The 24,736-nt window shown below is 40.4% G+C and overlaps 1 protein-coding gene across 1 annotated transcript in view; it reads left to right on the forward strand.

The window, feature by feature from the left end:
- Positions 1 to 24,736, forward strand: part of LOC124555975 — a 502,540-nt gene that overhangs the window by 387,687 nt on the left and 90,117 nt on the right. The window contains exons 16-17 of the mRNA XM_047130021.1: positions 8 to 7,930; positions 14,301 to 14,517. Of these exons, the coding sequence (XP_046985977.1) occupies positions 8 to 7,930; positions 14,301 to 14,517 (8,140 nt within the window). The remainder of the gene's footprint in view (positions 1 to 7; positions 7,931 to 14,300; positions 14,518 to 24,736) is intronic.

Raw genomic sequence — 24,736 nt, forward strand, 5'->3', positions numbered from 1 at the left:
CCAACAGCAGCAGCAGCTTCATAATCAGAACTTTGCCATGATGGGGCATGCGAACCAGAACCAGTCCTTTGTAAATGACCATAGTGGCTCCTATCACGATATGCAGTACCATAATTCTAGTCATAATGTTACGCATTCTTATGGTTCACAGGGAAACTATGGTGTTACAGAATTTGGGCCCAATGCAACTAATGCATCATTTGGAAACTTTGTCAAGACTGCCTACAATAACTGCCCTGATCAAGGAAATACTGCTGTGTCTTATGCAAATAACCCAGGTGTATCATATTACCAGACAAATAGTTCTAGTCAGACTTCAACATTCAGCTCACCATACTACTCGCATGCACCAGGCCAACAGAACACTAGTGGTAATTCATACCACTGTAGTTCTAACACAGCAGGGTCAACGTATTGGCAAAATACTCAGCCAAATTACTTCCAACAGAATAATCAGAGTCAGTATTATGGTACAGGGAACACAGATAATAATATTTACGGAACATCTAATAATTCTCAATACTTTTTAGGCTCCAGTTATACTGATACAGTGAATGGGGACCGTTATATGACCCAAGGAAACTCAGATCGTGACAGAAATATGTATTTTATGGGAGAAAGTGACCAGATGGTAATGCAGGTTCCAACTCAAACATCACAAAACCAAATGAGAGATTTGCGGAATGGCATGGGTAGTTCATTAGACATGAATGTTCAGAATCAAGTAATGAACTCAGTGACTTCTGTTAATAATAATTCTAACCAGATTGCAAATATTGGTGGCCCACAGCCCCTTATGAGGAATCAGAGCAGTCAGCTTTCTAGTCAGACACAAGGTGATGGATCACAAAATTTTATGCAGAATCAGCAAAATCAAATGACTACCCAGCCCCAATTAAATGTTTCCCATAATGGACAGAATCAAATGAATTCACTTGGTTTAACAGGGAGTATAAATAGTACAATTGGAACAATGCAGATGCAAATGAGAAACCAATTGAATCAGATGACAAATCAAAGCCAGATCACCAATATGCAAATGCAGATGCAGATGCAAATTCAGATGGTTAATTTACAAAATCAAGGTACGAACCAAAACCAAATGAATAACTTTCAAAATCAAGCAGGATGTCAACAAAATCAGACAAGTCAACAGAATCAAATGGGAATGCACCAGATGCTAAATCAACAGCAGCAGGTTATACCACAAACAGAGAATCATCAAAATATGTCAAATATTCATCCAAATATGGTTGGTGGTCAACAGCATCAGATTATCCCACAACAGCAAATTGTATCACAACAGATTGGAGGTCAGCAGAACCAAAGTGGACAACAAACACAAGTTGGACAGATTAGTCAGTCTGGGCAGCAAACACATGTGAGTCACCAACAGACCCAGCCGATGAACCAGCAAACCCAAGAAAATATGCAGTCACAATTATCACCATCTGTGTCTCAGTTGGAAACACACCACCTCCAGTCTGGTTCTCAACAGAACCTCACTAATCATGAATCGAATCGCCAGGTGCCCTTAGCTACACATCAGGTAGGAAATCCTCAGTCTCAAACTGCAACCCATATGAGTTCACAAGTTTCAGAGATATCAAATCATTTGGGATCTCAGCAGCCCCAGATGTCAAATCAGACAGGATCTCAGCAGCCTCAGATGCCAAGTCAAATTGGATCACAGCATTCACAGATGCAGCCAAATGTTGGACTACAGCAGAATCAAGGATTGTCTCAAATTGGGAGTCTACAGCCTCAGGTGTCACCTCAGCTAGGATCACAGCAAGTGCAACCATCACCACAGATTATAGTCCAACAGTCCCAGATGATGTCTCAGTTGGAGAGTCATCAATCACAGATTTCATCTCAGAGGCAACCCCATCATTCCCAGTCACATTCACAAGTTGGATCACAGCATTCCCAGGTGCTTCAGAAAATGGGACCACAACATTTGCAAGTGCCAATGCAAATGGGACATCAGCATTGTCAGATATCATCCTCACAGATGGGGCATCAGATTTTGCAGATGGGAACTCAGCACTCCCAGATGCCACATGAAGCAAGTTCCCATAATGTACAGATGTCATCTCAGATTGGATCTCAGCAGACTCATATGCAGTCTCAAATGGCATCTCAGCAATCACAGGTGCCTCCCCATTTAGGTACTTCAAAAACCCTCATATTAACGCAGTCGGTGTCTCAGCAGTCATCTCATTCTGAAATGGGTTCAAGGCAAACCCAAATGACATCTGAGATCGAAGAACTGAACTCTCGAATAGTTTCAGAAATAGGATCTACTCAGACTCAGAATAATCCAGAGATGGGGCAACAGCAGTCACAAACAACTTCTGAAACTGAATCTCACCAAACTCAAGGCCCATCTCAGTTTGGACAACGTGAGCTACAGATGCCGACACAGATGGGTTCGAAGCAGTCCCATATGCCATCCCTAGACCCCCAGAAGCACCAGGTACAGTCTCAGGCTGGATCACAGCAGTCTAATTTGTCTCCACAGTCGGATCTGAAGCAGTCTCATGTGGCTTCAGGAGTGGGATCTCAACAGTCACAAATGGTATCTGAGCATTCTCAAGTTTCTTCTCAGATGGGATCTCATTACTCACAAGTATCTCATATGACATCTCAGCAAACACAGCTATCTTTACATGCAGGGTCTCAGCAACAGCATGCCCCTACTCAGGCAGAAAATGAGCAGTCACAGATGCATACACATACTGTTCACAATTCTCTGGTTCACTCTCAAATTGGAAATCAACAGACGCTGGCACCTCAACAATCTCAGAAATCATCTCATATTGGAAATCAGCAAATGGAACGACAGAATCAGGTTTCATGTCATATGGGAGCCCAGTTTACCCAGATACTTCCTCATCCAAGTGATCAGCAGTCCCAGCTGCTACCTCGGCCAGATTCACAGTCACAAATGTTACCTCAAATGGTATCTCAACATACACAAGTGCAATCTCAAACAGTGCAACAGAATTTACAGGGTCATCAAATGGGACCCCAGAGCACTCAAATTTCACATCAGATGGGACAGCAGAATACACAGGTGCCACATCAAGTTGGTCCACAAAACTCCCAGATCCCACATCAAATGGGATCTCAAAGTAATCAACTGCAACAGCAGATGGGATCACAGAATTCTGAAGTATCACATCAGATTGGGTCTCAGAGCTCACAGATGTTACATCAGAACCCACAGATGTCACATCAGCTTGGATCTCAAAACTGCCAAGTTCCACACCACATAGGACACCAGACCTGTCAGATGTCTCATAATATGACAACACAAAACTCCCAAATGCAGCATCAGATGGCATCTCAGAACACACAAATCTCACATCAGACGAGAGGTCAGAACCCCCAGACATCAAACCTGTCAGGTGCTCAGAACACCCAACTAATACATCACATGGGATCGCAGAACATGCAAGGGTCACATCAGATGATGCCTCAAAATACTCAGTCAAATCTTCAGATGGGACATCAGAATTCTCAGATGCCACCACAGATGGTATCTCAGAATTCCCACATGCATCATCATATAGGATCTGTTAATTCCCAGTTGCCTCCTCAGCTGGGGTCTCATAATTCACACGCAGCTCCCCAGATGCAACCTCAGGATGGACAACCTCCACATCAGATGATGCTTCAGGATTCCCAAATGCCACATCCAATGGGGCACCAGGACTCCCAGGTGTCACATCAGATGAGAGCTCAAGACACTCAGTTGCCACATCAGATGAGACCGCAGGATACTCAAACAGCACACCAGGTCCTTCAGGAGTCACAGATGACACATCAGTTGCAGCCTCAGAACTCGCAGGTGCCAAATCGTATGGGACTTCAGGAACCGTGTGTGGCACATCATGTGGGATCTCAGAATTCTCAGCTGCAGCTTCAAATGGGACTACAGAGCTCTCAGTCACCACATCTCAGTGGATCTCAGAATGCAGAGACACCTTGTCAGACTATGCCCCAGCACACTCAGCAGTCCCAACCTCTAGGTCCTCAGAATTCTGTGTCATCACATTCAGGAGGACCACAGAACACTCAACAGCTGCAGCATGTGGGATCTCAAAACTCCCAGGTGCCTCATCAGGGAGCCTGTCAGGATTCACAGATTTCACACAGTATGAGTCCTGAGGACCCACAGCTGCCATCCGATATTGATTCTGAGGATTCTCAGCTGCCAGCTCTAATGGGACATCAGAATTCGAAGATGACATCTAATACAGGGCCTCATCACTCACAGATGATTTCAAATATCGAATCTCAGTCTTCGAAGGTACCAGGAACACAGCACGGTTCTGTGGCTACACAAGTTGGGTGTCAGAATCCTCAAACATTATCTCAGAGGGCAGTGCAAGATGGGGACACCGGACCGAAGATGACCTCACAGTTGTCTCAGGCTGCTATTCAGATGTCTTCTCAGCATTCTCACATGCAACTTTTGATGAATTCTCAGCAGTCGCAAATCACACCATTAATGAACTGTCAACAGTCACTACATATTACAACCCCAGAACCTCAAATAAGCTCTCAGGTATCATCACAGCAAGTACAGTTGCAACAGGTGGGATCACAGCCATCACAAATGTCATCTCACCTGAGAACACAGCAGTGCCAACTAACAGAAATTGTTCAACAACATTCTCAAATAGAATTTGAGCCAGCTCAGTTGACATCACAGGTGGGATCTGATCAGTCATGTATTACATCAGAGGTCAGATCTCAACAGGATCAGTCACTGGCCCCTATGACATGTCAGCAACCTGCAAATAGTAACCAGAGAGAACTGCAGACAGAAGTCCAGGAAGGCTCCCAACATCATCAACAGCTTGAAACTCAGGAAGCTCCAGTGACACAGCAGACTGGAACACTGCAGAATCGGACAACGCTCGATATGACGAAATGCCAGTCTCCCAGTGCATCTCAAATGGGATCGCAGATATCTCAAGCAGACTCTCAGCTGCCTCCAGTGGAATCAAATATGCATGGAAGACTAGGACAAATTGCTTCTCACCAATCTAATGGAGCAACTCAGACTGGAACCCACTCTTCCCAAATATCACAACAAATAACAGAATCAGAGTCACAGATGTTAAAACTTGCATCACATTCTAGCATGAAAACTCAATTAGATAACCACCAGCATAGAATAATATCTGAGGCACAACAGCACAATCCAGTGGAAAGCCAGCAGTGCCAAAGGCAAGAACAGACATCACCACTTATGGGGGCATTTGTAGATGCTCAGCAGCCTGAAATGACACCTCAAGCTGAGGGTCAGCAGTCCCAGGCAAGTAGTCAAATTCTGCAGCCTCTAACAAGTCATCAAAGAATGGCAGATAATGAACACTGTACAGAATTACCAACAGGCCAACATTCCCAAGGAACTCAAGTAGATACACAAAACTGTGTTAGAAACCAAAGCAACCAGACTTCGCAGTTATGTGAAAAACCACTAGCAGATACTCACGTTAGTCAGATGTCACAAATTGAAACACACATTTTCCAACAAACCCAGTTGGAGAGCCAAGTGAACCAGCATCAGTACACGTGTCAGCAGTCTAACACAAACCAGCAGCAGCCTCACGTTGAGATGCAAATGGGGCATCATTCACATATGGGAAATTACATGAACCAGCAGACGTCACTGGAAAATCTGTCTAATTCTGATAACCATATGAATTGTCAACCAAATCTGAATCAGCATTCACAGGTGGGAACACAGACAGGTCTCCAATCACAAACTGAGTCACAAGAAGCCGTATCTGTGGACCAGAATACACATTCAGTGAACCAGAAGTCTCAAGTGTGTGACAATCAGTCCCCCACACACACCCAGCAGCATCAAGAAGGGACTCAGACCCAGCAGCAAACTGATCACTGTGAGCCGCTTGCCGGACTGCACATACCTCTGCAGGTGAACAGTCAGCAACAGCAGCAGCAGCAGCAGCAGCAGCAGCAGCCTGTGCCACCACCACCTGGCCACCCGAGTGAGGAACAAAATCAGAGGGTTATTCAGCAGTCAGCAGTGGGCAGTCAGGTTAATCAGTCTCAACAACATACTGGCTCCAGCACAGAAAACATTGTACCACTTGGGCAACAAAGTCAAGCTGTAGGCCAATCTAGTCTGGTAACTGGAAACCAGGAAAAATCCATGCAGAACCAGCAAGATGAAAATGCACATCACGACAATTGTGCGACGTCTCAATTGCACTTAAGTGGGTCAGACTGTGAGTTGATTAATTTGGAAACTCAGATACTTCAAAGTAATCAGTTTTCAGTTCAAAATCACAGTAAAGTAACAGATGTAGAGAATTTGCAGAATGTCATCATAAGTGACCATCAGATAAGCAATGAAAATGGAATTGTCACAACCCAGGTGGGTCAGATACAAGGTTTTAATGATAAAATTACAAGTGTACAAAACTCACAGGAAACCTCTGACAAATTATCCAGCAAGACTCAAGATTGCCAGTCACAGATAGAATCTATAAAAAATCATTCTGGAACTGAAAGTCAAGGAAATGTTGAAAACTGTACAACTCATTTAGATAATATCGCAACAAAAAATGCTGGTAACAGCATTACTAATACACAGGAAGTTGTGGGAGACCTCGCACACAGTGTAAATAATGAGGCATCAGATGAGAGGAAAGATATGTCACCAAATTTAAATAGTAAACTTTTGCCCCCATATTCTGAATGTCCAGATCAAAGTAATGATTTGAATGATATACAGTCACTGTATTGTGATCATTCGTCTGTTGCTGGGATAGAACAAAATCGTCACATAGAAGATACCAACGCATTGAACTCCAGTGTACATTCTGAAGTTAGCTGTCATAACAGTAGTAGTAGCAGCAGTAGCAGCAGCAGCAGTAGCAGCAGTGGTACCTTAAGCAGTACAAGTCTTGACACTAATAGCAGTAACGGTAGTAAACTGATACAAACTAGCACTAATGCTGCAAATTTTATCGATTTGAAGATTTGTGAAAATAACAGCTCTGTGTTCAATTCGACATCAGCAGAGCAATCATTTTGTGAAGAGACACTAAAACAAGAAACTAAGGATCTGATGTTTCCAGACTTCCACTCTACGTCTGGTAGTATTTTCAATCAGTTTGCAACTACACTTTCACCTTGTGCTCAGACATGTGATAAATCTTTGAATCAGTGGGGACAGCAGAGAAATGATGTTTGTGATGGAGAAAGACTGGTTGGTGGTGACGTTGAGAAGCAGTCTTCCAGTTCTGATAAGACACCCACGACAGAGAATTCTTCCACTATTCAATCATCGGATAAAGTTGTTGACAGTAGTGGACCAATTAATATCCAAAGCGAAAATAATTGTTCACCAGTTACCAAATGTGAATTGAAAACTGAATCTGAAGAAGGTTTCAGAAATAAGAGCCCATATTCTGAGATAAAGTATAGTGATATGTGTTCTAAAGACAGTCTACTAAAGCATGAAACAGTAGGGACAGAATACTCAAAGCTCAAAATGGAAGGTAATATAAATGAAATGAAGCAAGCATCTGATGATATTGCAACTAAACTGAAGATTGAAAATGATGATTCTCATACTACAGTTGATAGTTCCTCCCACAACAAATTGCCCATAGCAAATACTGGTGTTTTGGAGAAAGGAAAGGAAAGTGAGAAAGGGAATGAAAAACAATCCAGTAACTTTGATACTTCTTCCAAGAAGGACTGTGGTGGCGAAGGTGAGAATAAGGAGAAGCAGAGTGAACCAACTGAAAAGTCAACGGAACCAGAAAATGGTGAAATTGGACCAGTCCAAGGCACATACATGCCAGATGCAGCAAAAATGACCGAGTCTGCCTTAGGAAGAAGTTTTAAAGATGATCCTGGCATTCCTTATGACTGGGTGAGTTATTTGAAAATTTTTATGTAGTAATTAAGTTGGATAAAAAAATTGCTTGCAACTTTAGTGACAAGATGTGTTACATCACTTGTGTGACAGTTTTATCACCACAAGAAATGGGATCTGTTCTGGTTGTTGTGGCTGTCATGTTCAGTGTGAAGACTGGTTTGACATAGCCCTCCATGGTATTCTATCCTGTGTAAGACTCTTCATCTCTGCATAACCACTGCAACCTACATCCATTTGAACCTGCTTGCTGTATTGAAGCTTTGGTCTCCTCCTACAATGTTTACCTACTCACACTTTCTTCTGTCACCGAACCGACAATTTATTGATGACTCAGGATGTGTCTTATCAACCAATCCCTTCTTTTAATCAGGTTGTGCCATAAAATTATTTTTTCATCCTCATTTGTTGTTCGATCTACCCATCTAATCTTCAGCATTCTTCTGTAACCTCACATTTGAAAAGCTTCTACTCTCATCTCGTGTGAACTGTTTGTCTTCCACATTTCACTTCAATACAAGGCTACTCCGCAGACAGATACCTTCAGAAAAGACTTCCTAACCCGTGTATTGATATCAGATGTAAACAAATTTATTTTTCAGAAATGTTTTTCTTACTGTTGAAATTTAGAGTTTATATTCTCTCTACTTTGGCCATCACCAGTTATTTAGCTGCCCAAACAGCAACACTGTATTCTACTTTTAATGTCTTTGTGTCCTAATGTAATTCACTCAGGATCCCTTGATTTCATTTGACTGCATTCCATTACTCTTCTTTTTTGATGTTCATCTTGTAAATTCTTTTTAAGGCACTATCCATTCTATTCAGCTGCTCTTCTGATTCGGACAGAATTGTTATGTCATCAGCAAACCTTTTAAGTTTTTATTTCTTCTCCCGGAACTTTCATTTGGTTTCCAAATTTATCCTTTTTTTCATTCACAGCTTGCTCAGTATACAGATTGAATAACTTCGGGTATAATCTACAGCTCTGTCCTAATCCCATTTCAACTACTGCTTTCCTTTCATGTCCATCTACTATTATAACTGCAGTCTGGTTTCTGTACAAGTTGTAAATAACCTTTCGCTTGCTATGTTTTATCTCTGCTATTTTCAAAATTTTCAGAGCGTGTAGTCCAGTCAACATTGTCAAAAGCTTTGTTTGAATTTACAAATGCTATAAACAAAGGTTTGTTTTTCTTCAACCTGTATTCTAGGATAAGTTGTAGGCCCAATATTGCCTTGCTTGTTCCTTCATTTCTCCAGAACCCAATCTAATCTTCCCCAAGGTCTGCTCGTTTCAGTTTTTTCCTTTCATCTGTAAATAATTTGTCAGTTTTTTGCAACCTTGACTTTTTAAACTGTTGGTTCAGTAGTACTCACACCTTTAAGCATTTACCTCCTGTGGAATTGGAACTATTATGTTTGTCTTGAAGTCTGAGGGTATTTTACCTGTCTCATATATCTTGCACACCAGGGGAATAATTTTGTCATGGCTGTCTTCCCCAAGGCTGTCAGTAATTCTGAGGGAATGTCAACAACTCCAAGGGCCTTGTTTCCACTTAGGTCTCCCAGTGCTCTGTAAACATCTCCTCCCAGTATCATATCGCTTACCTCATCTTCACGTAATTCTTCTTCAGATTCTCTATGTAGAGGGTGTTTCAACACAGCAGTTACAGACTTCCATGAGAAATAGTCCACCTAGGGGATGGAAAATCACAGAGCAGTGCATGGTTGGAGACACTTTTCCAGCTCTGTAGTGACATCACAAAACACAAGAAAGGAAGTATATGTACAGTGAATGAAAAAATGTTAATTATATTTAGTAAAGATAAAATGCTGGGACGGCTTTGGCTGGTGTATGTGGTAGATTGCACTATGCACACTACAACATCATATGATGCAGCATATGCACCAAGGGTACCAATACCGTGGGGCAATGGGGGGCTGCAGCCCTCCCATTCCTCTCCTGAGCTCTGAGGGAAGAAAAAACAGCCTTTTATAGGGTCAGAACTGGAACTTTTTATGGCTATTTACAATCCGCCATTCATCAACCAAAATATTAAAAAATTCCACACTCCTAAAGCTTGTGCCCCCCTCCCCACAAAGTATCATATGGGCACCCTTGATGTACATGATCAATTGTGACCACACTCATGGTTAAGCTGCATTTCGCCTGCTGTCGGGGAAGTAGAATGGCATGTTACCCCAACACAGAGCTCGCTGATACGTGTCTGGTATACGAGGCCTCTGATTTCAGTGGGCAAGGCACACAGCAGTTGTACGGGGAAAGTAACCCCACAAGCCAATGTCCCTGCCATACCTTATTTGCTTATTTGCACAGGAGGTTTTCTGAAAGGGGCTCCATCAGCGAGGAGAAACAACAACATGAGCAAACAGTAACGTGGAGCCAACGAGGAGACTGCTGGGGCTGGTACAGAACAGCCCCGCTGCCAGTACGTGAGCTATCACCTGTCATGTTGACATTTCCAACAACAGCATCTGGCGGATCCTGCATGACAACTCCATGCACCCGTATCACACTCAGCATGTGCATTTGCTTTATGAAGACAATTTTGGTCCATGAGTTACCTTTGCACAGTGACATTTACAGATACAATCCTTATTTCCCAGCCACCATTTTGTTCACCAATGAGACGACCCTCACACAGGAGGGAATGTACAACTTACAACACCCAAGTGCAAGAAGAACCTGTGGAGCCCAGAGACAATTTTCAGTTCATGTGTGGGCCAGCATTATCAGGGATTACCTCAACAGGTCATACTTGTTGCCTCCAATCGTTTGGCAGGTGCAACCTATCTCATCTCTCTTCAGCAAGTATCCATATAGCTATTGGATGACAGACACATACCCGCTGCTATGTGTTCTGCCATTTGGCTTCAGCATGATGGGACCCCTTACATTACAGCCTTGATGTGTGTTGTAACCTATACGCAACATATTGTCAGCATTGAATTAGCTGGGGTGGCTGGTGCATTGGCCAGCAAGATTGCCAGACTTCTTCGTCTCGGAATACATCAACACACTGGTGTATGATACCCACATTAACAGTGCTGAGGAACTTGTAGCATTCATTGTAGCAGCTGCTGGGGAAGTCTGGGAGACACCTAGTGTTTTACAGAACATCAGATCTTCCATGTGCCAGAGATGTGAGGTCTACATCACAGTCTCAGGTCGCAATTTTGAGCACCATCTTTGATGATGACCATTGACTGTTTTTGTTCTTATTTCTTGGTTTATGCTGTACTAAGCATCCTATTCATATCATCCCTTTCTTGTATTTTTTGTTGCCACTGCCGCACTAGGAAAGCGTTAACAATCGCGCATTGCTATGTGATTTTCCGTTATTTAGGTTTACTTGATATCTGCTGAAAGTTTGTAACTGCTGTGCTGAACCACTGTATTCCTTCCATATTTCAGCTTCCCCTTCTTTATTCTTATAATCATAATATTTACTTGCATATTACTGTGTTTTTATTCAAACGATTGCTAAAATAATGTAAAGATCTATTGTGAGCTGCAACATTGGCGTGAATAAAAACATTGCCCCACCAAGTGTAGAAGTTGTTTCTTTTACTTCAGTCTGGTCTTAGAATGGAGTAAAAGAAACACATTGGAGAGGTGTTTCTATGTTTTGGAACATGGCATCATGTAATTGAATTGGAAAAACATAATTTGTCGAGGTCATTTCTCAGATTTAGTAGAGGCAGAATGATCAATAGTTTACATCATTGAGGGCAGATTGCTGGAGAAGGTGTATTGAAGACTGAAGCACATGCGCCATGCATCCTAAGTGGAAATGTCTGTATTCTGGGAGTCTGTAGAAAATTGTTATTTGAAGCAAAACAGCCAGTGTAGCCAGTTAATGTAGGCAATGGTCTATTTCAAATGATTTCTGAGACATATACTTCTAAGTATATTTATTATTATTATTATTATATGGTTTTATTTTGTGTGTTACCTTTATTGTTTATATGACAGGTTTCAGACTTAGAACCATAAATTATATATTTTCAACAGGCCACAGTAAATTTTTGAATAGTTCACCAGTGTCAGTTAACTTTTGTAGGAGAACATGTTATGTAGCTCATATTAGTGCATCTGCATTTTCTTTTAAGTTCCTTTATGAAGGCAACAGTGTCAATGTAGGAAGTGTGAATTTCTCTTTATTCCTAGCATTGTACGTATGTAGAAAATTATTTAAGAAAAATAGATCGGGATTGGTGTGTTTGAAAAGAATTAGTATGTACAGGAACAAAACATTTAATATATATTCAAATCTCTTAATAATAATGGACAACAAGGCACTTTTGGCCTTTATTTGCACATCTTTTTTTTTATGTGGGGTCATTATTTTTTTTGTGTCTTCTGTGATTCCCTAAAACATGATGCCATACCTCACCAACACCAAATAAAATAGAGACAATAATTAAAAATTCTAGTGGCGGATATTGTTGATATATGTTCTAATATTTATGACTTCAGCTATATGGAAACTGACTAAGTGTGTGGCAGCAGTATTATGTATGTAGTGGATAGTCACACTTGCAGTCCAGAGGTTGTGGCAAACACATTGCTGAGGATGGCCATTGGTCTGCTACAGGAAATGAATAATGGTCCAGCATATGGATTGGTTAGTCATACCTCACCATTGAAGCCTATTTTGAGTTGGAATCTGAATACATTTTTAACTTTGCTCTTCTGGACGTGGACTTTAATTTTGGAATTCTGGTTGCGTGTGGTGGCCTTTGCGATAAGTCGGGCTTTGTTCATTGGTGCTATTCGAACTCAAGTTACTTGAAGTCTTAACATTCACTCTCACCGTCTCTTCGACCATTAACTGAGCATCGATATTGGTGTCCACTGCTATGGGGCCTGTAGCAGTAATCTGCCTAGTTATTTCAAGCAGTGACACAAAATATTTGTCAGAAATTACTGTACTATCAATTCAGTGTTCACTACTGCTTAGTCTCCAGCATACATTTGTGAAGAGATATGTGTGGTACATAATATATGCCAAATTTGATAATGTTCTTTAATATGTAAATCATTCAGATACAGAAAGACAGTTTACAAACATAGGAAAATCATAGATTTTTAATATTATATAGGTAACAAAACAGTGATGTGTGCAGTTACAGCATAATTTAGTCTTGAGTGCTTATGGTTAATGAGAAATAATCTTCATAAAATAATTGATTGTTAACATCCTTTAATTTGAATTCTATCACTTCGTTTTGTTTCATTTCAGTATTACAACGAAGTCATTTACATTCTTTCTCTGTTACCTACTCTGGAGAGTATAAGGGGCTGTTGTCAAACTTGTTTCTCTTCGACAAATTCACAGCGAGGTTTGAGTGTGACAGAGGGGTTCCCATTTGAGAGCTTTTGCAGTTCCTGCATTTGGCTGATAGTCAAAAGAAACTGAGAACTGGAATTCTTTTTAATTTTTCCTGGAATAATGTTGTCCATTTTGTTCTACAAATATGTAGAGTACTTAATTAGGAATGACTGCAAGAATGATTTTAAATACACTACTGGCCATTAAAATTGCTACACCAAGAAGAAATGCATACGATAAACGGGTATTCATTGGACAAATATATTATACTGGAACTGACATGTGATTACATTTTCACGCAGTTTGGGTGCATAGATCCTGAGAAATCAGTACCCAGAACAACCACCTCTGGCCGTAATAGCGACCTTGATACGCCTGGGCATTGAGTCAAACAGAGCTTAGATGCCGTGTACAGGTACAGCTGCCCATGCAGCTTCAACATGATACCACAGATTAAAATGGTTTCCTGTTCCTTACATAGTATTACAAAGAGTGTGATATCTCTGTGAACACAGAATATTTGAGTGAGAGAATAGAAAAGAAGAATCATTGAATAGTGGCATATCAACAATTCTGAGAATGCCATATCTAGTTAGTTTTCTCAGTGAAAATATTTGCAGCATAAGGTTTTAAATTTTGTGTAGTAGCTTTGATACAGTTTTACAACAGAATATTATTTCTTGAACATCAGTTTAATACTTACCTTTTTCCAATCCTGCCTGAACTCTGAATAGTCACTAGTAGCTGGCAGTGTGTTAAATGAAAACTTTGTACATGCTCATGCAAAACTTGCTTTCACTCAACAAAATTTGGCTCTTGGAAATTTGGAATTTCAGTCTGAACAGACACAGAAATCTCAGGAAAATTGTTTGGTGGAATAAAATTCCCATTCTATATACAGGTATTTTAGTGTTTCAAAAAGATATTGTCTTAATTATCATATTTCAAATACTGTTTTAGCCACTTTTTGTGTTCTTCAGTCTTTTGAATCTTTGTTTACCTTACAGGCTACAGAGCTTCTGAAGAACTATGTTCCAGGATCTATAGAAAGCTCAGCAAAAATGGCAGTATTCTTTTGCATTCTTGAAGAATCAATGGCACTTGGTGATCGTATTTTAGTGTTCAGTCAGTCATTATTTACTTTAAACCTAATTGAAGACTTCCTTCAACGAACAAATCTTCCTGGACGGCAGGAAACTTGGGCAAGGAACTGGAACTACTACAGTAAGTATTTTCAGCCTTTATAATTTTGGTAGTGCATGCACAAAGTCAATAGCAGGGACTGCAGACTTCATTCAGATTGCCAATACTAAATATCTTCCAAGTGATAATTATAAGTATCTTTTGTTGGTGTGGGCTAAGTATCTACAACTACATCTAAATCTTACCCTGTGAGCAATCTAATGGTGTGTGGCTGAGGGTACTTTTTGTACCACTAATTGAGCCCTCCACAACTGTTCCACTCGCGAATAGTGCGTGGGAAGAATGATTTTTGGTAAGCCTCTGTATTGGCTCTAAATTTCTCGAATTTTCTCCTTGTGGTCATAACGTGAGATGTATGCGGGGGAAAGTAATATGTTGTCCTACTCTTCCCGGAAAGTGCTCTCGAAATTTCCGTAGTAAATCTCTCGCTGATGCACACTGCCTCTCTTGTAACATCTGCCCATGGAGTTTGTTGAGCATCTCCGTAAGTCTCCCATGCCAGCTAAACAATCCTGTGATGAAACACACTGTTCTTCATTGGATCTCCTCTATCTTTTCAATCAGCCCTACCTGAAACGGATTCCAGATAAATGAACAAGACTCTAGAACTGGTCGAACAATGCCTTATAAGCCTCTTTCTTTGTGGATGAGTTACATTTCCTTAAGATTCTTCCTGTGAATCTGAGTCTGGCATCTAATTTTGTTGTATGTGGTCATTCCACTGAAGATTACTCTGGATAGGCCAACCATGGCTTTTGTAATGACATAGCGTGTCAAATAATCAGTGCAAACAATAATTCGTCATTACTAGAAAGGCATTCTGTTAGCAAAATGGTGAATGGCCTTTCAGATCATGATGGTCAAATTTTAAGTCTAAAAGATTTTTGTGCTGCAACACATGTTAAATATAGTTACCAACTTTTTAGGAAAGCTCATCCAGTTGCTGTAGAGACTTTTGTAAACCTTATCAACGAACAAGAGTGGCAAGATGTTTATAGTGCTGATACAGTAGACGATAAATATAATGCTTTCCTCAAGACTTTTCTCGTGCTCTTTGAAAGTTGCTTTCCGTTAGAACGTTCAAAACAGGGTACTAGCACAAACAGGCAGCCTGGGTGGCTGACTGAAGGTATAAGAATATCTTGTAGAACAAAGTGGCAATTATATCAAAACATTAGAAACAGTCACAATCTAAATGCAATAGCCCATTACAAACAGTATTGTAAGGTGCTTAAAAAGTTATTAGGAAGGCAAAAAGTATGTGGTATGCAGATAGAATAGCTAAGTCTCAGGATAAAATTAAAACAATATGGTCAGTCGTAAAGGAAGTGGCTGGTCTGCAGAGACAGATCGAGGATATAGAATCAGTGCGTAGTGGGAATGTCGCATATATGTACAGTATTTAATAATCACTTTCTGAATATAGCAGGTGAACTAAATAGAAACCTAGTCCCAACAGGGAATCATATAGCGCTCGTAGAAAAAAGTGTTCCGAGACTGTTACCTGAAATGCTCCTCCATGATACTGACAAGAGGGAGATTGAGTTAATAATTAAATCACTAAAGACCAAGAACTCTCATGGATATGACGGGGTATCTAGCAGAATACTGAAGTATTGTTCCATGTATGTTAGCCCAGTACTTAGCCATTTCTGTAACTTTTCCTTTAGGAGTGGTCGGTTTCCTGACCGATTAAAGTACTCGGTAGTGAAGCCACTTTATAAAAAGGGAGACAGGGATAATGTTGATAATTATAGACCTATTTCTATGCCATCGGTGTTTGCTAAAGTTATTGAGAGGGTTGTATATACAAGGTTACTGCAGCATTTAAATTCATATAATTTGCTGTCAAATGTACAGTTTGGTTTTAGAAATGGCTTAACAACTGAAAATGCTATAGTCTCTTTTCTCTGTGAGGTTTTGGAAGGATTAAATAAAAGGTTGCGAACGTTAGGTGTTTTCTTTGATTTAACGAAGGCTTTTGACTGTGTTGACCACAAAATATTACTGCAGAAGTTGGAACATTATGGAGTAAGGGGAGTAGCTTACAATTGGTTCGCCTCTTACTTTAAGAACAGAAAGCAGAAGGTAATTCTCCGCAATATTGAGAGTGGTAATGATGTTCAGTCCCAATGGGGCACTGTTAAATGGGGCGTTCCCCAAGGATCAGTGCTGGGGCCACTGCTGTTTCTTATTTATATAAATGGTATGCCTTCTAGTATTACAGGTGATTCAAAAATATTTCTGTTTGCTGATGACACCAGCTTGGTAGTGAAGGATCTTGTGTGTAATATTGTAACATTATCAAATAATGTAGTTCATGAAATAAGTTCGTGGCTTGTGGAAAATAATTTGATGCTAAATCACAGTAAGACCCAGTTTTTACAGTTTCTAACTCACAATTCAACAAGAACTGATATTTTAATCAGACAGAATGGGCATGTTATAAGCGAGACAGAACAGTTCAAGTTCCTAGGCGTACGGATAGATAGTAAGCTGTTGTGGAAAGCCCATGTTCAGGATCTTGTTCAGAAACTAAATGCCGCTTTATTTACCATTAGAACAGTATCTGAAATAAGTGACATTTCAACACGAAAAGTAGTCAACTTCGCATATTTTCGTACGCTTATATCATATGGTATTATTTTTTGGGGTAATTCTTCTGATTCAAAAAGGGTATTTTTGGCTCAAAAACGGGCTGTTCGAGCTATGTGTGGTGTAAGTTCGAAAACCTCTTGTCGACCCCTATTCAATAGTCTGGGAATTTTGACATTGCCCTCACTGTATATATTTTCTTTAATGTCGTTTGTTGTTATCAATATTAGCTTATTCCCAAGAGTTAGCAGCTTTCACTCAGTTAATACTAGGCAGAAATCAAATCTGCATGTGGAATGCACTTTCTTGACTCTTGTGCAGAAAGGAGTGCAGTATTCTGCTGCATCCATTTTCAATAAGCTACCACAAGAACTCAAAAATCTTGGCAATAGCCCAAACGCTTTTAAGTCGAAACTGAAGAGTTTCCTCATGGCTCACTCCTTCTACTCTGTCGAGGAGCTCCTGGAAGAGCTAAAAGATTAAGAAAATTCCAGTGTTACATTCTTGATTTTCTTTATTTAAACTAACGACGTGTTGCCTGAATATGTTTCTTATATTTCATTTTATCTGTTTCTACAATCGTGTTGTAATTTCATGTATTGACTCGTTCAATGACCATGGAGACTTCTCCTTAATGTGGTCCCACGGAACAATAAATCAATAAATAAATAAAAAATAATCCTTCTACTGCCTCTAGCAGACGTTGGAAATCGTCCGAGGAGGTCAATCCCAACACACTGGAAAGGCGTTTTGGCTGGTGGAATTCGTATGAGTCGGCCAGGTGGTTTCTGAGGAACTGCCTTTCTCCGCTGGCACTCTCGACAGTGCGACACACAGTGACAGACACTCCTAAATAAACCAGGCCAGAAAAATCTCTTGCAGATCCTATTGTATGTCTTAACAAATCCTAAATGACTGGCCTCAGGTGTGTCATGGAATTTCTGTAGAACATCTAACTGCATGTGTTTAGGAATCACCAGTAGCCACCTCTTTCCAAATGGATCAAAGTTTTCCTTGCAAAGTAATCCATTAACTATTGGCATCCTTCTTCTGCTCAGCAGAGGGATCCTGGAGTGCAGTGAGACAGTCGCTATCTTCATCAAAGTCTTGATGGTGTTGCACAGGGTTTCTTGAGAGATAGTCGGCATCTTGATGTTTTCTTCCACTTTTGTACACTATGGTAATGTCATACTCTTGAAGACCTAATGCCCACCTGGCGAGTTGTCCTGTTGGATCCTTAAGACCTGTCAACCAACAAAGTGAATGATGGTCTGTAACAACTGTGAATGGCCTTCTGTAGGGATACTGTTGAATTTTGCACATGGCCCAGATCACAGCAAGGCATTCTCGTTCTGTAGTTGAGTAGTTTCTCTCGGATTTTGTAAGTGTCCTAGAACCTTCTCTTTTCCACCCAAAATCTGCACCAGGACACCACCGATCCCATACCCAGTGGCAACTCTGTGTAGTTCTGTAGGTGCTCTCTCATCATACAGACCAAGTACAGGGTCAGTCATCAGAGCTGTTTGCAGCACATCGAAAGAATCTTGTCGAGCACCACACAAGATAAATTTAGAATTGGCTTTTAACAACTCTTGGAGTGGCCTGGCTTTGATAAAAAAAGTCTTTGATAAAACGGCAGTAATAAGTACATAATCCGAGGAAGCTTCTCACATCTCTAATACTTTTAGGAATAGGAAATTCCATTATAGCTCTCATCTTTTCTGGGTCTGGTCGCACACCTTTTTTTGACACAAGATGCCCAAGTATTTTGAGTTCTTTTGCTCCAAAGAGACACTGTCTTGGATTAAGTTTCAATCCGGCTTGTTGGAGACACTTAAGAACGGCCCTCAGTCTTTTTATGTGTTCATCAAATGTCTCTGACAACGCTATAGTGTCATCTAAATAACAAAGACACGTCGTCCATTTCAGGTGCCTTAAAAGATTATCCATCATTTGTTTAAAAGTTGCTGGTGCATTACACAAACCAAACGGCATTACCTTAAACTCATACAGGCCCTCAGGGGTGATGAATGCAGTTTTCTCATGATCAGCCTCATCTACTTCAATTTGCCAGTATCCCGAGTACGTGTCCATGGTTGAGAAAAACTTGGTCCCCTTCAGACAATCTAGCGTATTGTCAATTCGTGGAAGAGGGTAAATTTCCTTTTTAGTCATCTTATTAAGCTTCCTGTAATCAACACAAAAGCGCCAACTGCCATCCTTCTTCCTGACGAGGACCACTGGTGATGAACATGGGCTCTGCGAAGGCTGAATGATGTCATTATTCATCATTTTCTCTACCTCGTCGCCAATTATTCGATATTCTGTTGCTGACACACGGTATGCTCTCTGGCTTATTGGTTGATGGTCTCCAGTGCTAATCCGGTGCTTCACCGTCAATGTATCTAATTTGCTCTTCACCTGTGGATTAAAGCATTCAGAGAACTCTTGAAGAATGGCAAGTAGCTTCTTCTGTTGTTTCTTACGGAGATCTGGTGATAGTCGAGCTAGAAGACCTTGTCTTGTAGTGGTAGTGCCAATTTCGCCCACAGACTCGGCATGGGAGGTTTCTATCACGCTCAGCTGTTCTTCAATTAACGGCTCAGCGTTCGCTACGCACATGCGTCTTGGAAGGATCTGCAGTTCTCGGCGACACTTAACTATCCACAATTCACCGAATCCATTCTTAAATGAGACAACAGAGACTGGGATGACCAAGTTATTCTTCAGTGGTATGCTTCTCTTACATTCCTCTAAAAGATCCATGGGTTGATGCATGGCATGACACATGACAGGTACCTTTCTAGCACTGACTGCAGGAATGATTACTTCATCCAGCACACACAGTCTCCTCACACTCGGATGCGCATCTTCCGGTCCACAGTATGTCATCTCATCTAGCATAACCTTTGAGTGACCACAATTTATAATTGCTTGAGAAGCTTTCAAAAAGTCCCATCCGAGAATGACGTCATGACTACACTCTTGTAGGACGATGAATTCCAAGAGCTGTGTGTGGCCACTTATACCCCAAGAATGACACATCTTCCTGTAGGTTTTACATATTTCCCATTAGCCAACTTCACCAGAGATGTTTTGCTGTCTACAAATATGGTTTTCTGCAACTGGCTACAGTATTTCTCCGAAATGACTAAATATGGTGCTCCAGAGTCCGCAAGAGCTTGGACTGGTCAGCCATCCATGAGGATATCGACGTAATTTCCTATCACTTTTGTAGTGATCGACGGCGGAGAATTTTTCTCTTCGGCAGCCTCACTTCCAAGGAAGGTCGCACCCTTTAGTTTTCCAGGTTACAGAGGCTAGGTGATCGGCTGGAGCTTCTAAACAGCAATGGAGACCTTGATCGGTGTGTTGTGGAGCGTCCTCTCCAGTGGCTAGCTTGCGGTGATGGTGACCTACGCTGTCCTACACCCACATCTTCTTGTTCATCATCATTGTCCCGGAGTTGGCGTCGGCTAAGATCAGTCTGCTATCTTCTGGCGCGGGCATCATCAAATATCCGCCGCCTTTCTCAACAGTAATGCACCACACGTCCTGGTCGTCCGCAGTGGGAACATACTTTTTGCTTATCCTGGGTCCTCCAGACATGAGTCTTCCTTGGTGTCCAAACAGGTTCCTCATGTGGCGTTGTAGGAACGTAACTTCACCTGGGTCTCGACTTTTTAACCGTTTTAAAGGGAAATGAAGGACGAGAGATTGGGTTCAATATCTGTTCCACTTCCTCCCTTATGACCTCTTGAAGCATCTCAGTTTTTTGCTCGCTGTGCAATCCAAGTGCCTTCTGAACTTCCTCTCTTACTATCTGACGAAAAACACTTGTGAAATCAGTTTCTTTCTCCATCACAGACATCAATAGGACATTTTGAAGCCGTTCAAATCTCTTGCGTGTAATTCTTTTTTGATGCATTGGCACCATTTTATGAAGGTGTCTGCTGTCGAAACCTCCCTCAGGAGTAGGGCTTGATACATGTCCTCAGCAACACCTTTCATGAGATGTGCAACCTTATTTTCCTCCTTCATTCGAGGACCCACTATTTTACACAGCTTCAAGACATCTTGAATGTAGGATGCTGTAGTTTCTCCTGGATGCTGTGCCCTGCACTTTAATTTAGCTTCAGCCTTGCACTTCTGTCATCGTGTGTCGCTGACTTGCGCAGTTCCGCCTGAAATACTTCCCAGCTTGTGAACTTCTCTTCATTGTTCTCATACCATTGCTTGGCAGTGCCCTCCAAGTAGAAAAATACGTTAGCCAAACACACGGTGTCATCCCATTTGTTAAATTTGGCTATACGCTCATATACCTTCAGCCACTTGTTTGGATCTTGGCCATCGTCACCAGAGAACCCGGAAGGATGGCACACAGTTGCTGTCATCGAGACATCCTCTTCTTCTTCTGTCTCCGATAGATTGCGATCTGAAATTACAATGAAATGAACACACTTAGCTGCTTACAGGCGGTGACATACGTCAGTGGGGACAGATGAAAATGTGTGCCCCGGCAGGGACTTGAACCCGGGATCCCCTGCTTACATGGCAGACACTCTATCCATCTGAGCCACCGAGGACACAGAGGATAGCGCGACTGCAGAGATTTATCTCTGGCATGCCTCCCGCGAAACCCACATTCTCAATGTATTATCCCGCACTACATTTGTAATGCCCATTATACTCATTATTCGCAGCGTGTTGCCGATTCCCGTAAGAGTTCGGGCACTTCTTAGTAAAGATTGCGATCTGTTGAATATGGCTTGAACTCGGGTTTCCTCCACCACCCCTCGTTTTTGTGAGACAGAAAAGTCAGTTTTGCCTAGTTTAGCAAAATGTTTCCACAGTTGACTGCATTTACGGAACTGAATGTCATTCCTGATGTAACTGGTGATTTTTTGTGCTGTTCTCTATTGTGAAATTTAGTAGCAATGTTTTTTCTTGTAGCCATCTGCATATAAATCAGTTTTATTTGCCTAATCTTATCCATTGCTGTCAGTGTTTCTTCTATGGCTGTATTACTTTTGTAAAATAAAGAACAACAATCTTTCAGTCACAATCGTGATTTTATTTCAATGCATGATGCATTTTAGAACTGTGGGGGCACATCTTCAGGTGCATTGACTGTCTACATCAATTTTCTTCCAGAATGAGGTTAATTCTGGTCGTGGTAAAACTACATTTGTGTATTACAAAGTGGCACATTGTGAATGTAAGTTACAAAACTAGGACAGAACGAAAAATAACTTACTGTTTCCAGTAGTGGATACATGGTTTTGAAGCACAGTATGAGGAGACATGTTAATTTACATATATACACTTTCCATTCTACAGCTCCTTTGTAAACCCAAGTCAAATCAAGTCAAAGACATTTTGAATGTAAAGATGCATTTCTATGAATACCCAGTTGTTATTATTTCAAAGAAGATAGAAAGTTGTTATATTATTAATTACACAGAGATCTAATTTATAAAATAAATACATGCGAGCGTGTGAAATGTGGCTACATATTATCAAGTGGTTCCACTACAAAATATTTGTTTCTTTAGGAAAAAATAAACTTTTTAAAATTATTGAAAAAATTGTGGCTGCTAAACTCTTTGTTTATTCAACATGTTTTCAGAAGGTTTTTCTGTGTGTAACATTATTTCTAATTGTTTTAGTAGCTCAAATGTTTTACCATGGTTTTCTGTGTGAAGTGCTGTTAGGTTGCTTTGGATATCACTTAGTCTGTATCCATTAAGGTACATGTCGTTAGCTATTGTAGATTTGTCAAAGTGGTTAAGTCTAAAAGAATCGGTGTGTTCTTGGTAACGTTTATGGAAAGTTCATTCTATTTTGCATATGTAAAATAGAGGGCAACGGTTTCATCGTAATTTATATATTCCACTGTGTTCTGTTATTGGGATACTTGTGTTTACAGTGTGAGGTAAGTGGTGTCAAAGTTTGTTGTTGTAATATTGGTGTTTGTAAATGAGTTAGCAATTTTTTGTAATGGTGCAAATAAAAAGGGAATAATTGTGAAGATATGTGTTGTGTCAGTTGTTATTCCAGTAGTGCTTCCACTATTGATGCTGGCCTGTATTTTGTTGGTTAGTTTGTCAATTGACTTTTCTTAATATCCACTATTTATTGCAATTGTTTTGATAATATCAACTTCTTATGTTTATGCTTTGGGCTTCATAGGTAATGTGCGTGCTCTGCTCAACATGGATCTAAATGCAGCATGCTTGTGTGTTCGGATGGTGTGATGATATGTGTATTGTGATATCAGTGTAGGTTGGTTTCCTGTAAATGTAAAAATTATATTCTTGCTAACAAGTTTGTTTGCGTCGCTATCCTCCACAGCAAGCACAGAAATACTTCATGTAATGAAGTTACAATATTTATGTTATTAAAAGCACAGTGTCCGAAGAAATAGTTATATTGAGTGGCAAAAGAATAATAGTACAGCATGAAAAAGAATTAAAAACATGGTAAACAGTGTGAAAAAGGCCAGAACTCAAAATTGTGCCTACATGTCATTAATAAAGCGGTAGTGCGATCTCCGGACCAGATGAAAGGAAACACAGATCACAGCAAATCGTAAATCCTACTGATGATGCCTTAGAGCAAGGAAAAGGTGAAACACGTCTGGGCAAAATAAATTAAGTAGCTGAAGGAAAAGGCAGTTTTATTTACAAAACAAGTATGTTCTTGCTGTTCATTAACAATTGTGAGGTCTAAGAAATTTATGGGTTGATTTGTTTCATGTTCAGTTGTGAACTTCATTTTATTGTGAAGTGAACTTAATAATGTAAGAATTTCATCAAGTGGTGGGTGGATATTCATAAGCCTCCTGGAAAATAAATTTTTTGAATGGAAAACTAAACTTGATAAAAATTGTTTATTACAGAAATATTTGATGGCACAAAAGATGAAGTTGGTGAACTTCTTCTAACACAGTGTATACAAATGATACAAATGCCCCAATAGCAGAACACAGTGAAATATAAAAATTACAATGTAACAGTTGCCCAGCATTTTACATACGTAAAACAGGACGAACTTTTCATATGCGTTACAAAGAACACACCAATGCTTTTAGACTTCATCACTTTGACAAATCCACAATAGTTAACCATGTGTATCTTAATGGGCACAGGCTAAGTGGCATCCAAAACAGCCTAACGGTACTCCACATAGAGAAACATGGTAAAACACTTGATCTACTAGAACCATTAGAAACAATGTTACACAAAGAAAAATCTTCAGAAAACATCTTGAATGAAGAAACAGTGTTTATCAGCCACAGTTCTTTTCTGTAATTTTAAGAGTTTATTTTTTTTTTTTTTTGTAAAGAAACAAATATTTAATAGTGGAACCATTTGATAACATACAATCACATTTGTCATACTCACAAATATTTGATTTATAAATGAAAGGGTAAAAATCAGAATGGTGTAGGTAGCGTGGAGTTTATTCCAAGAAAAACAATTTTAAACATTTCAGTGTTAATATATAGTCATAGGTTATACAAAATGAAACAATGAATTTACACAATGTTTTTTCACTTCAAGTACATATACACTGAAGAGCCAAAGAAACTGGTACACCTGCCTAATATCGTGTAGGGTCCCCGCGAGCGCACAGAAGTGCC

Source organism: Schistocerca americana, chromosome X (genome assembly GCF_021461395.2).
Source record: "Schistocerca americana isolate TAMUIC-IGC-003095 chromosome X, iqSchAmer2.1, whole genome shotgun sequence".
NCBI classification, from domain to species: domain Eukaryota; kingdom Metazoa; phylum Arthropoda; class Insecta; order Orthoptera; family Acrididae; genus Schistocerca; species Schistocerca americana.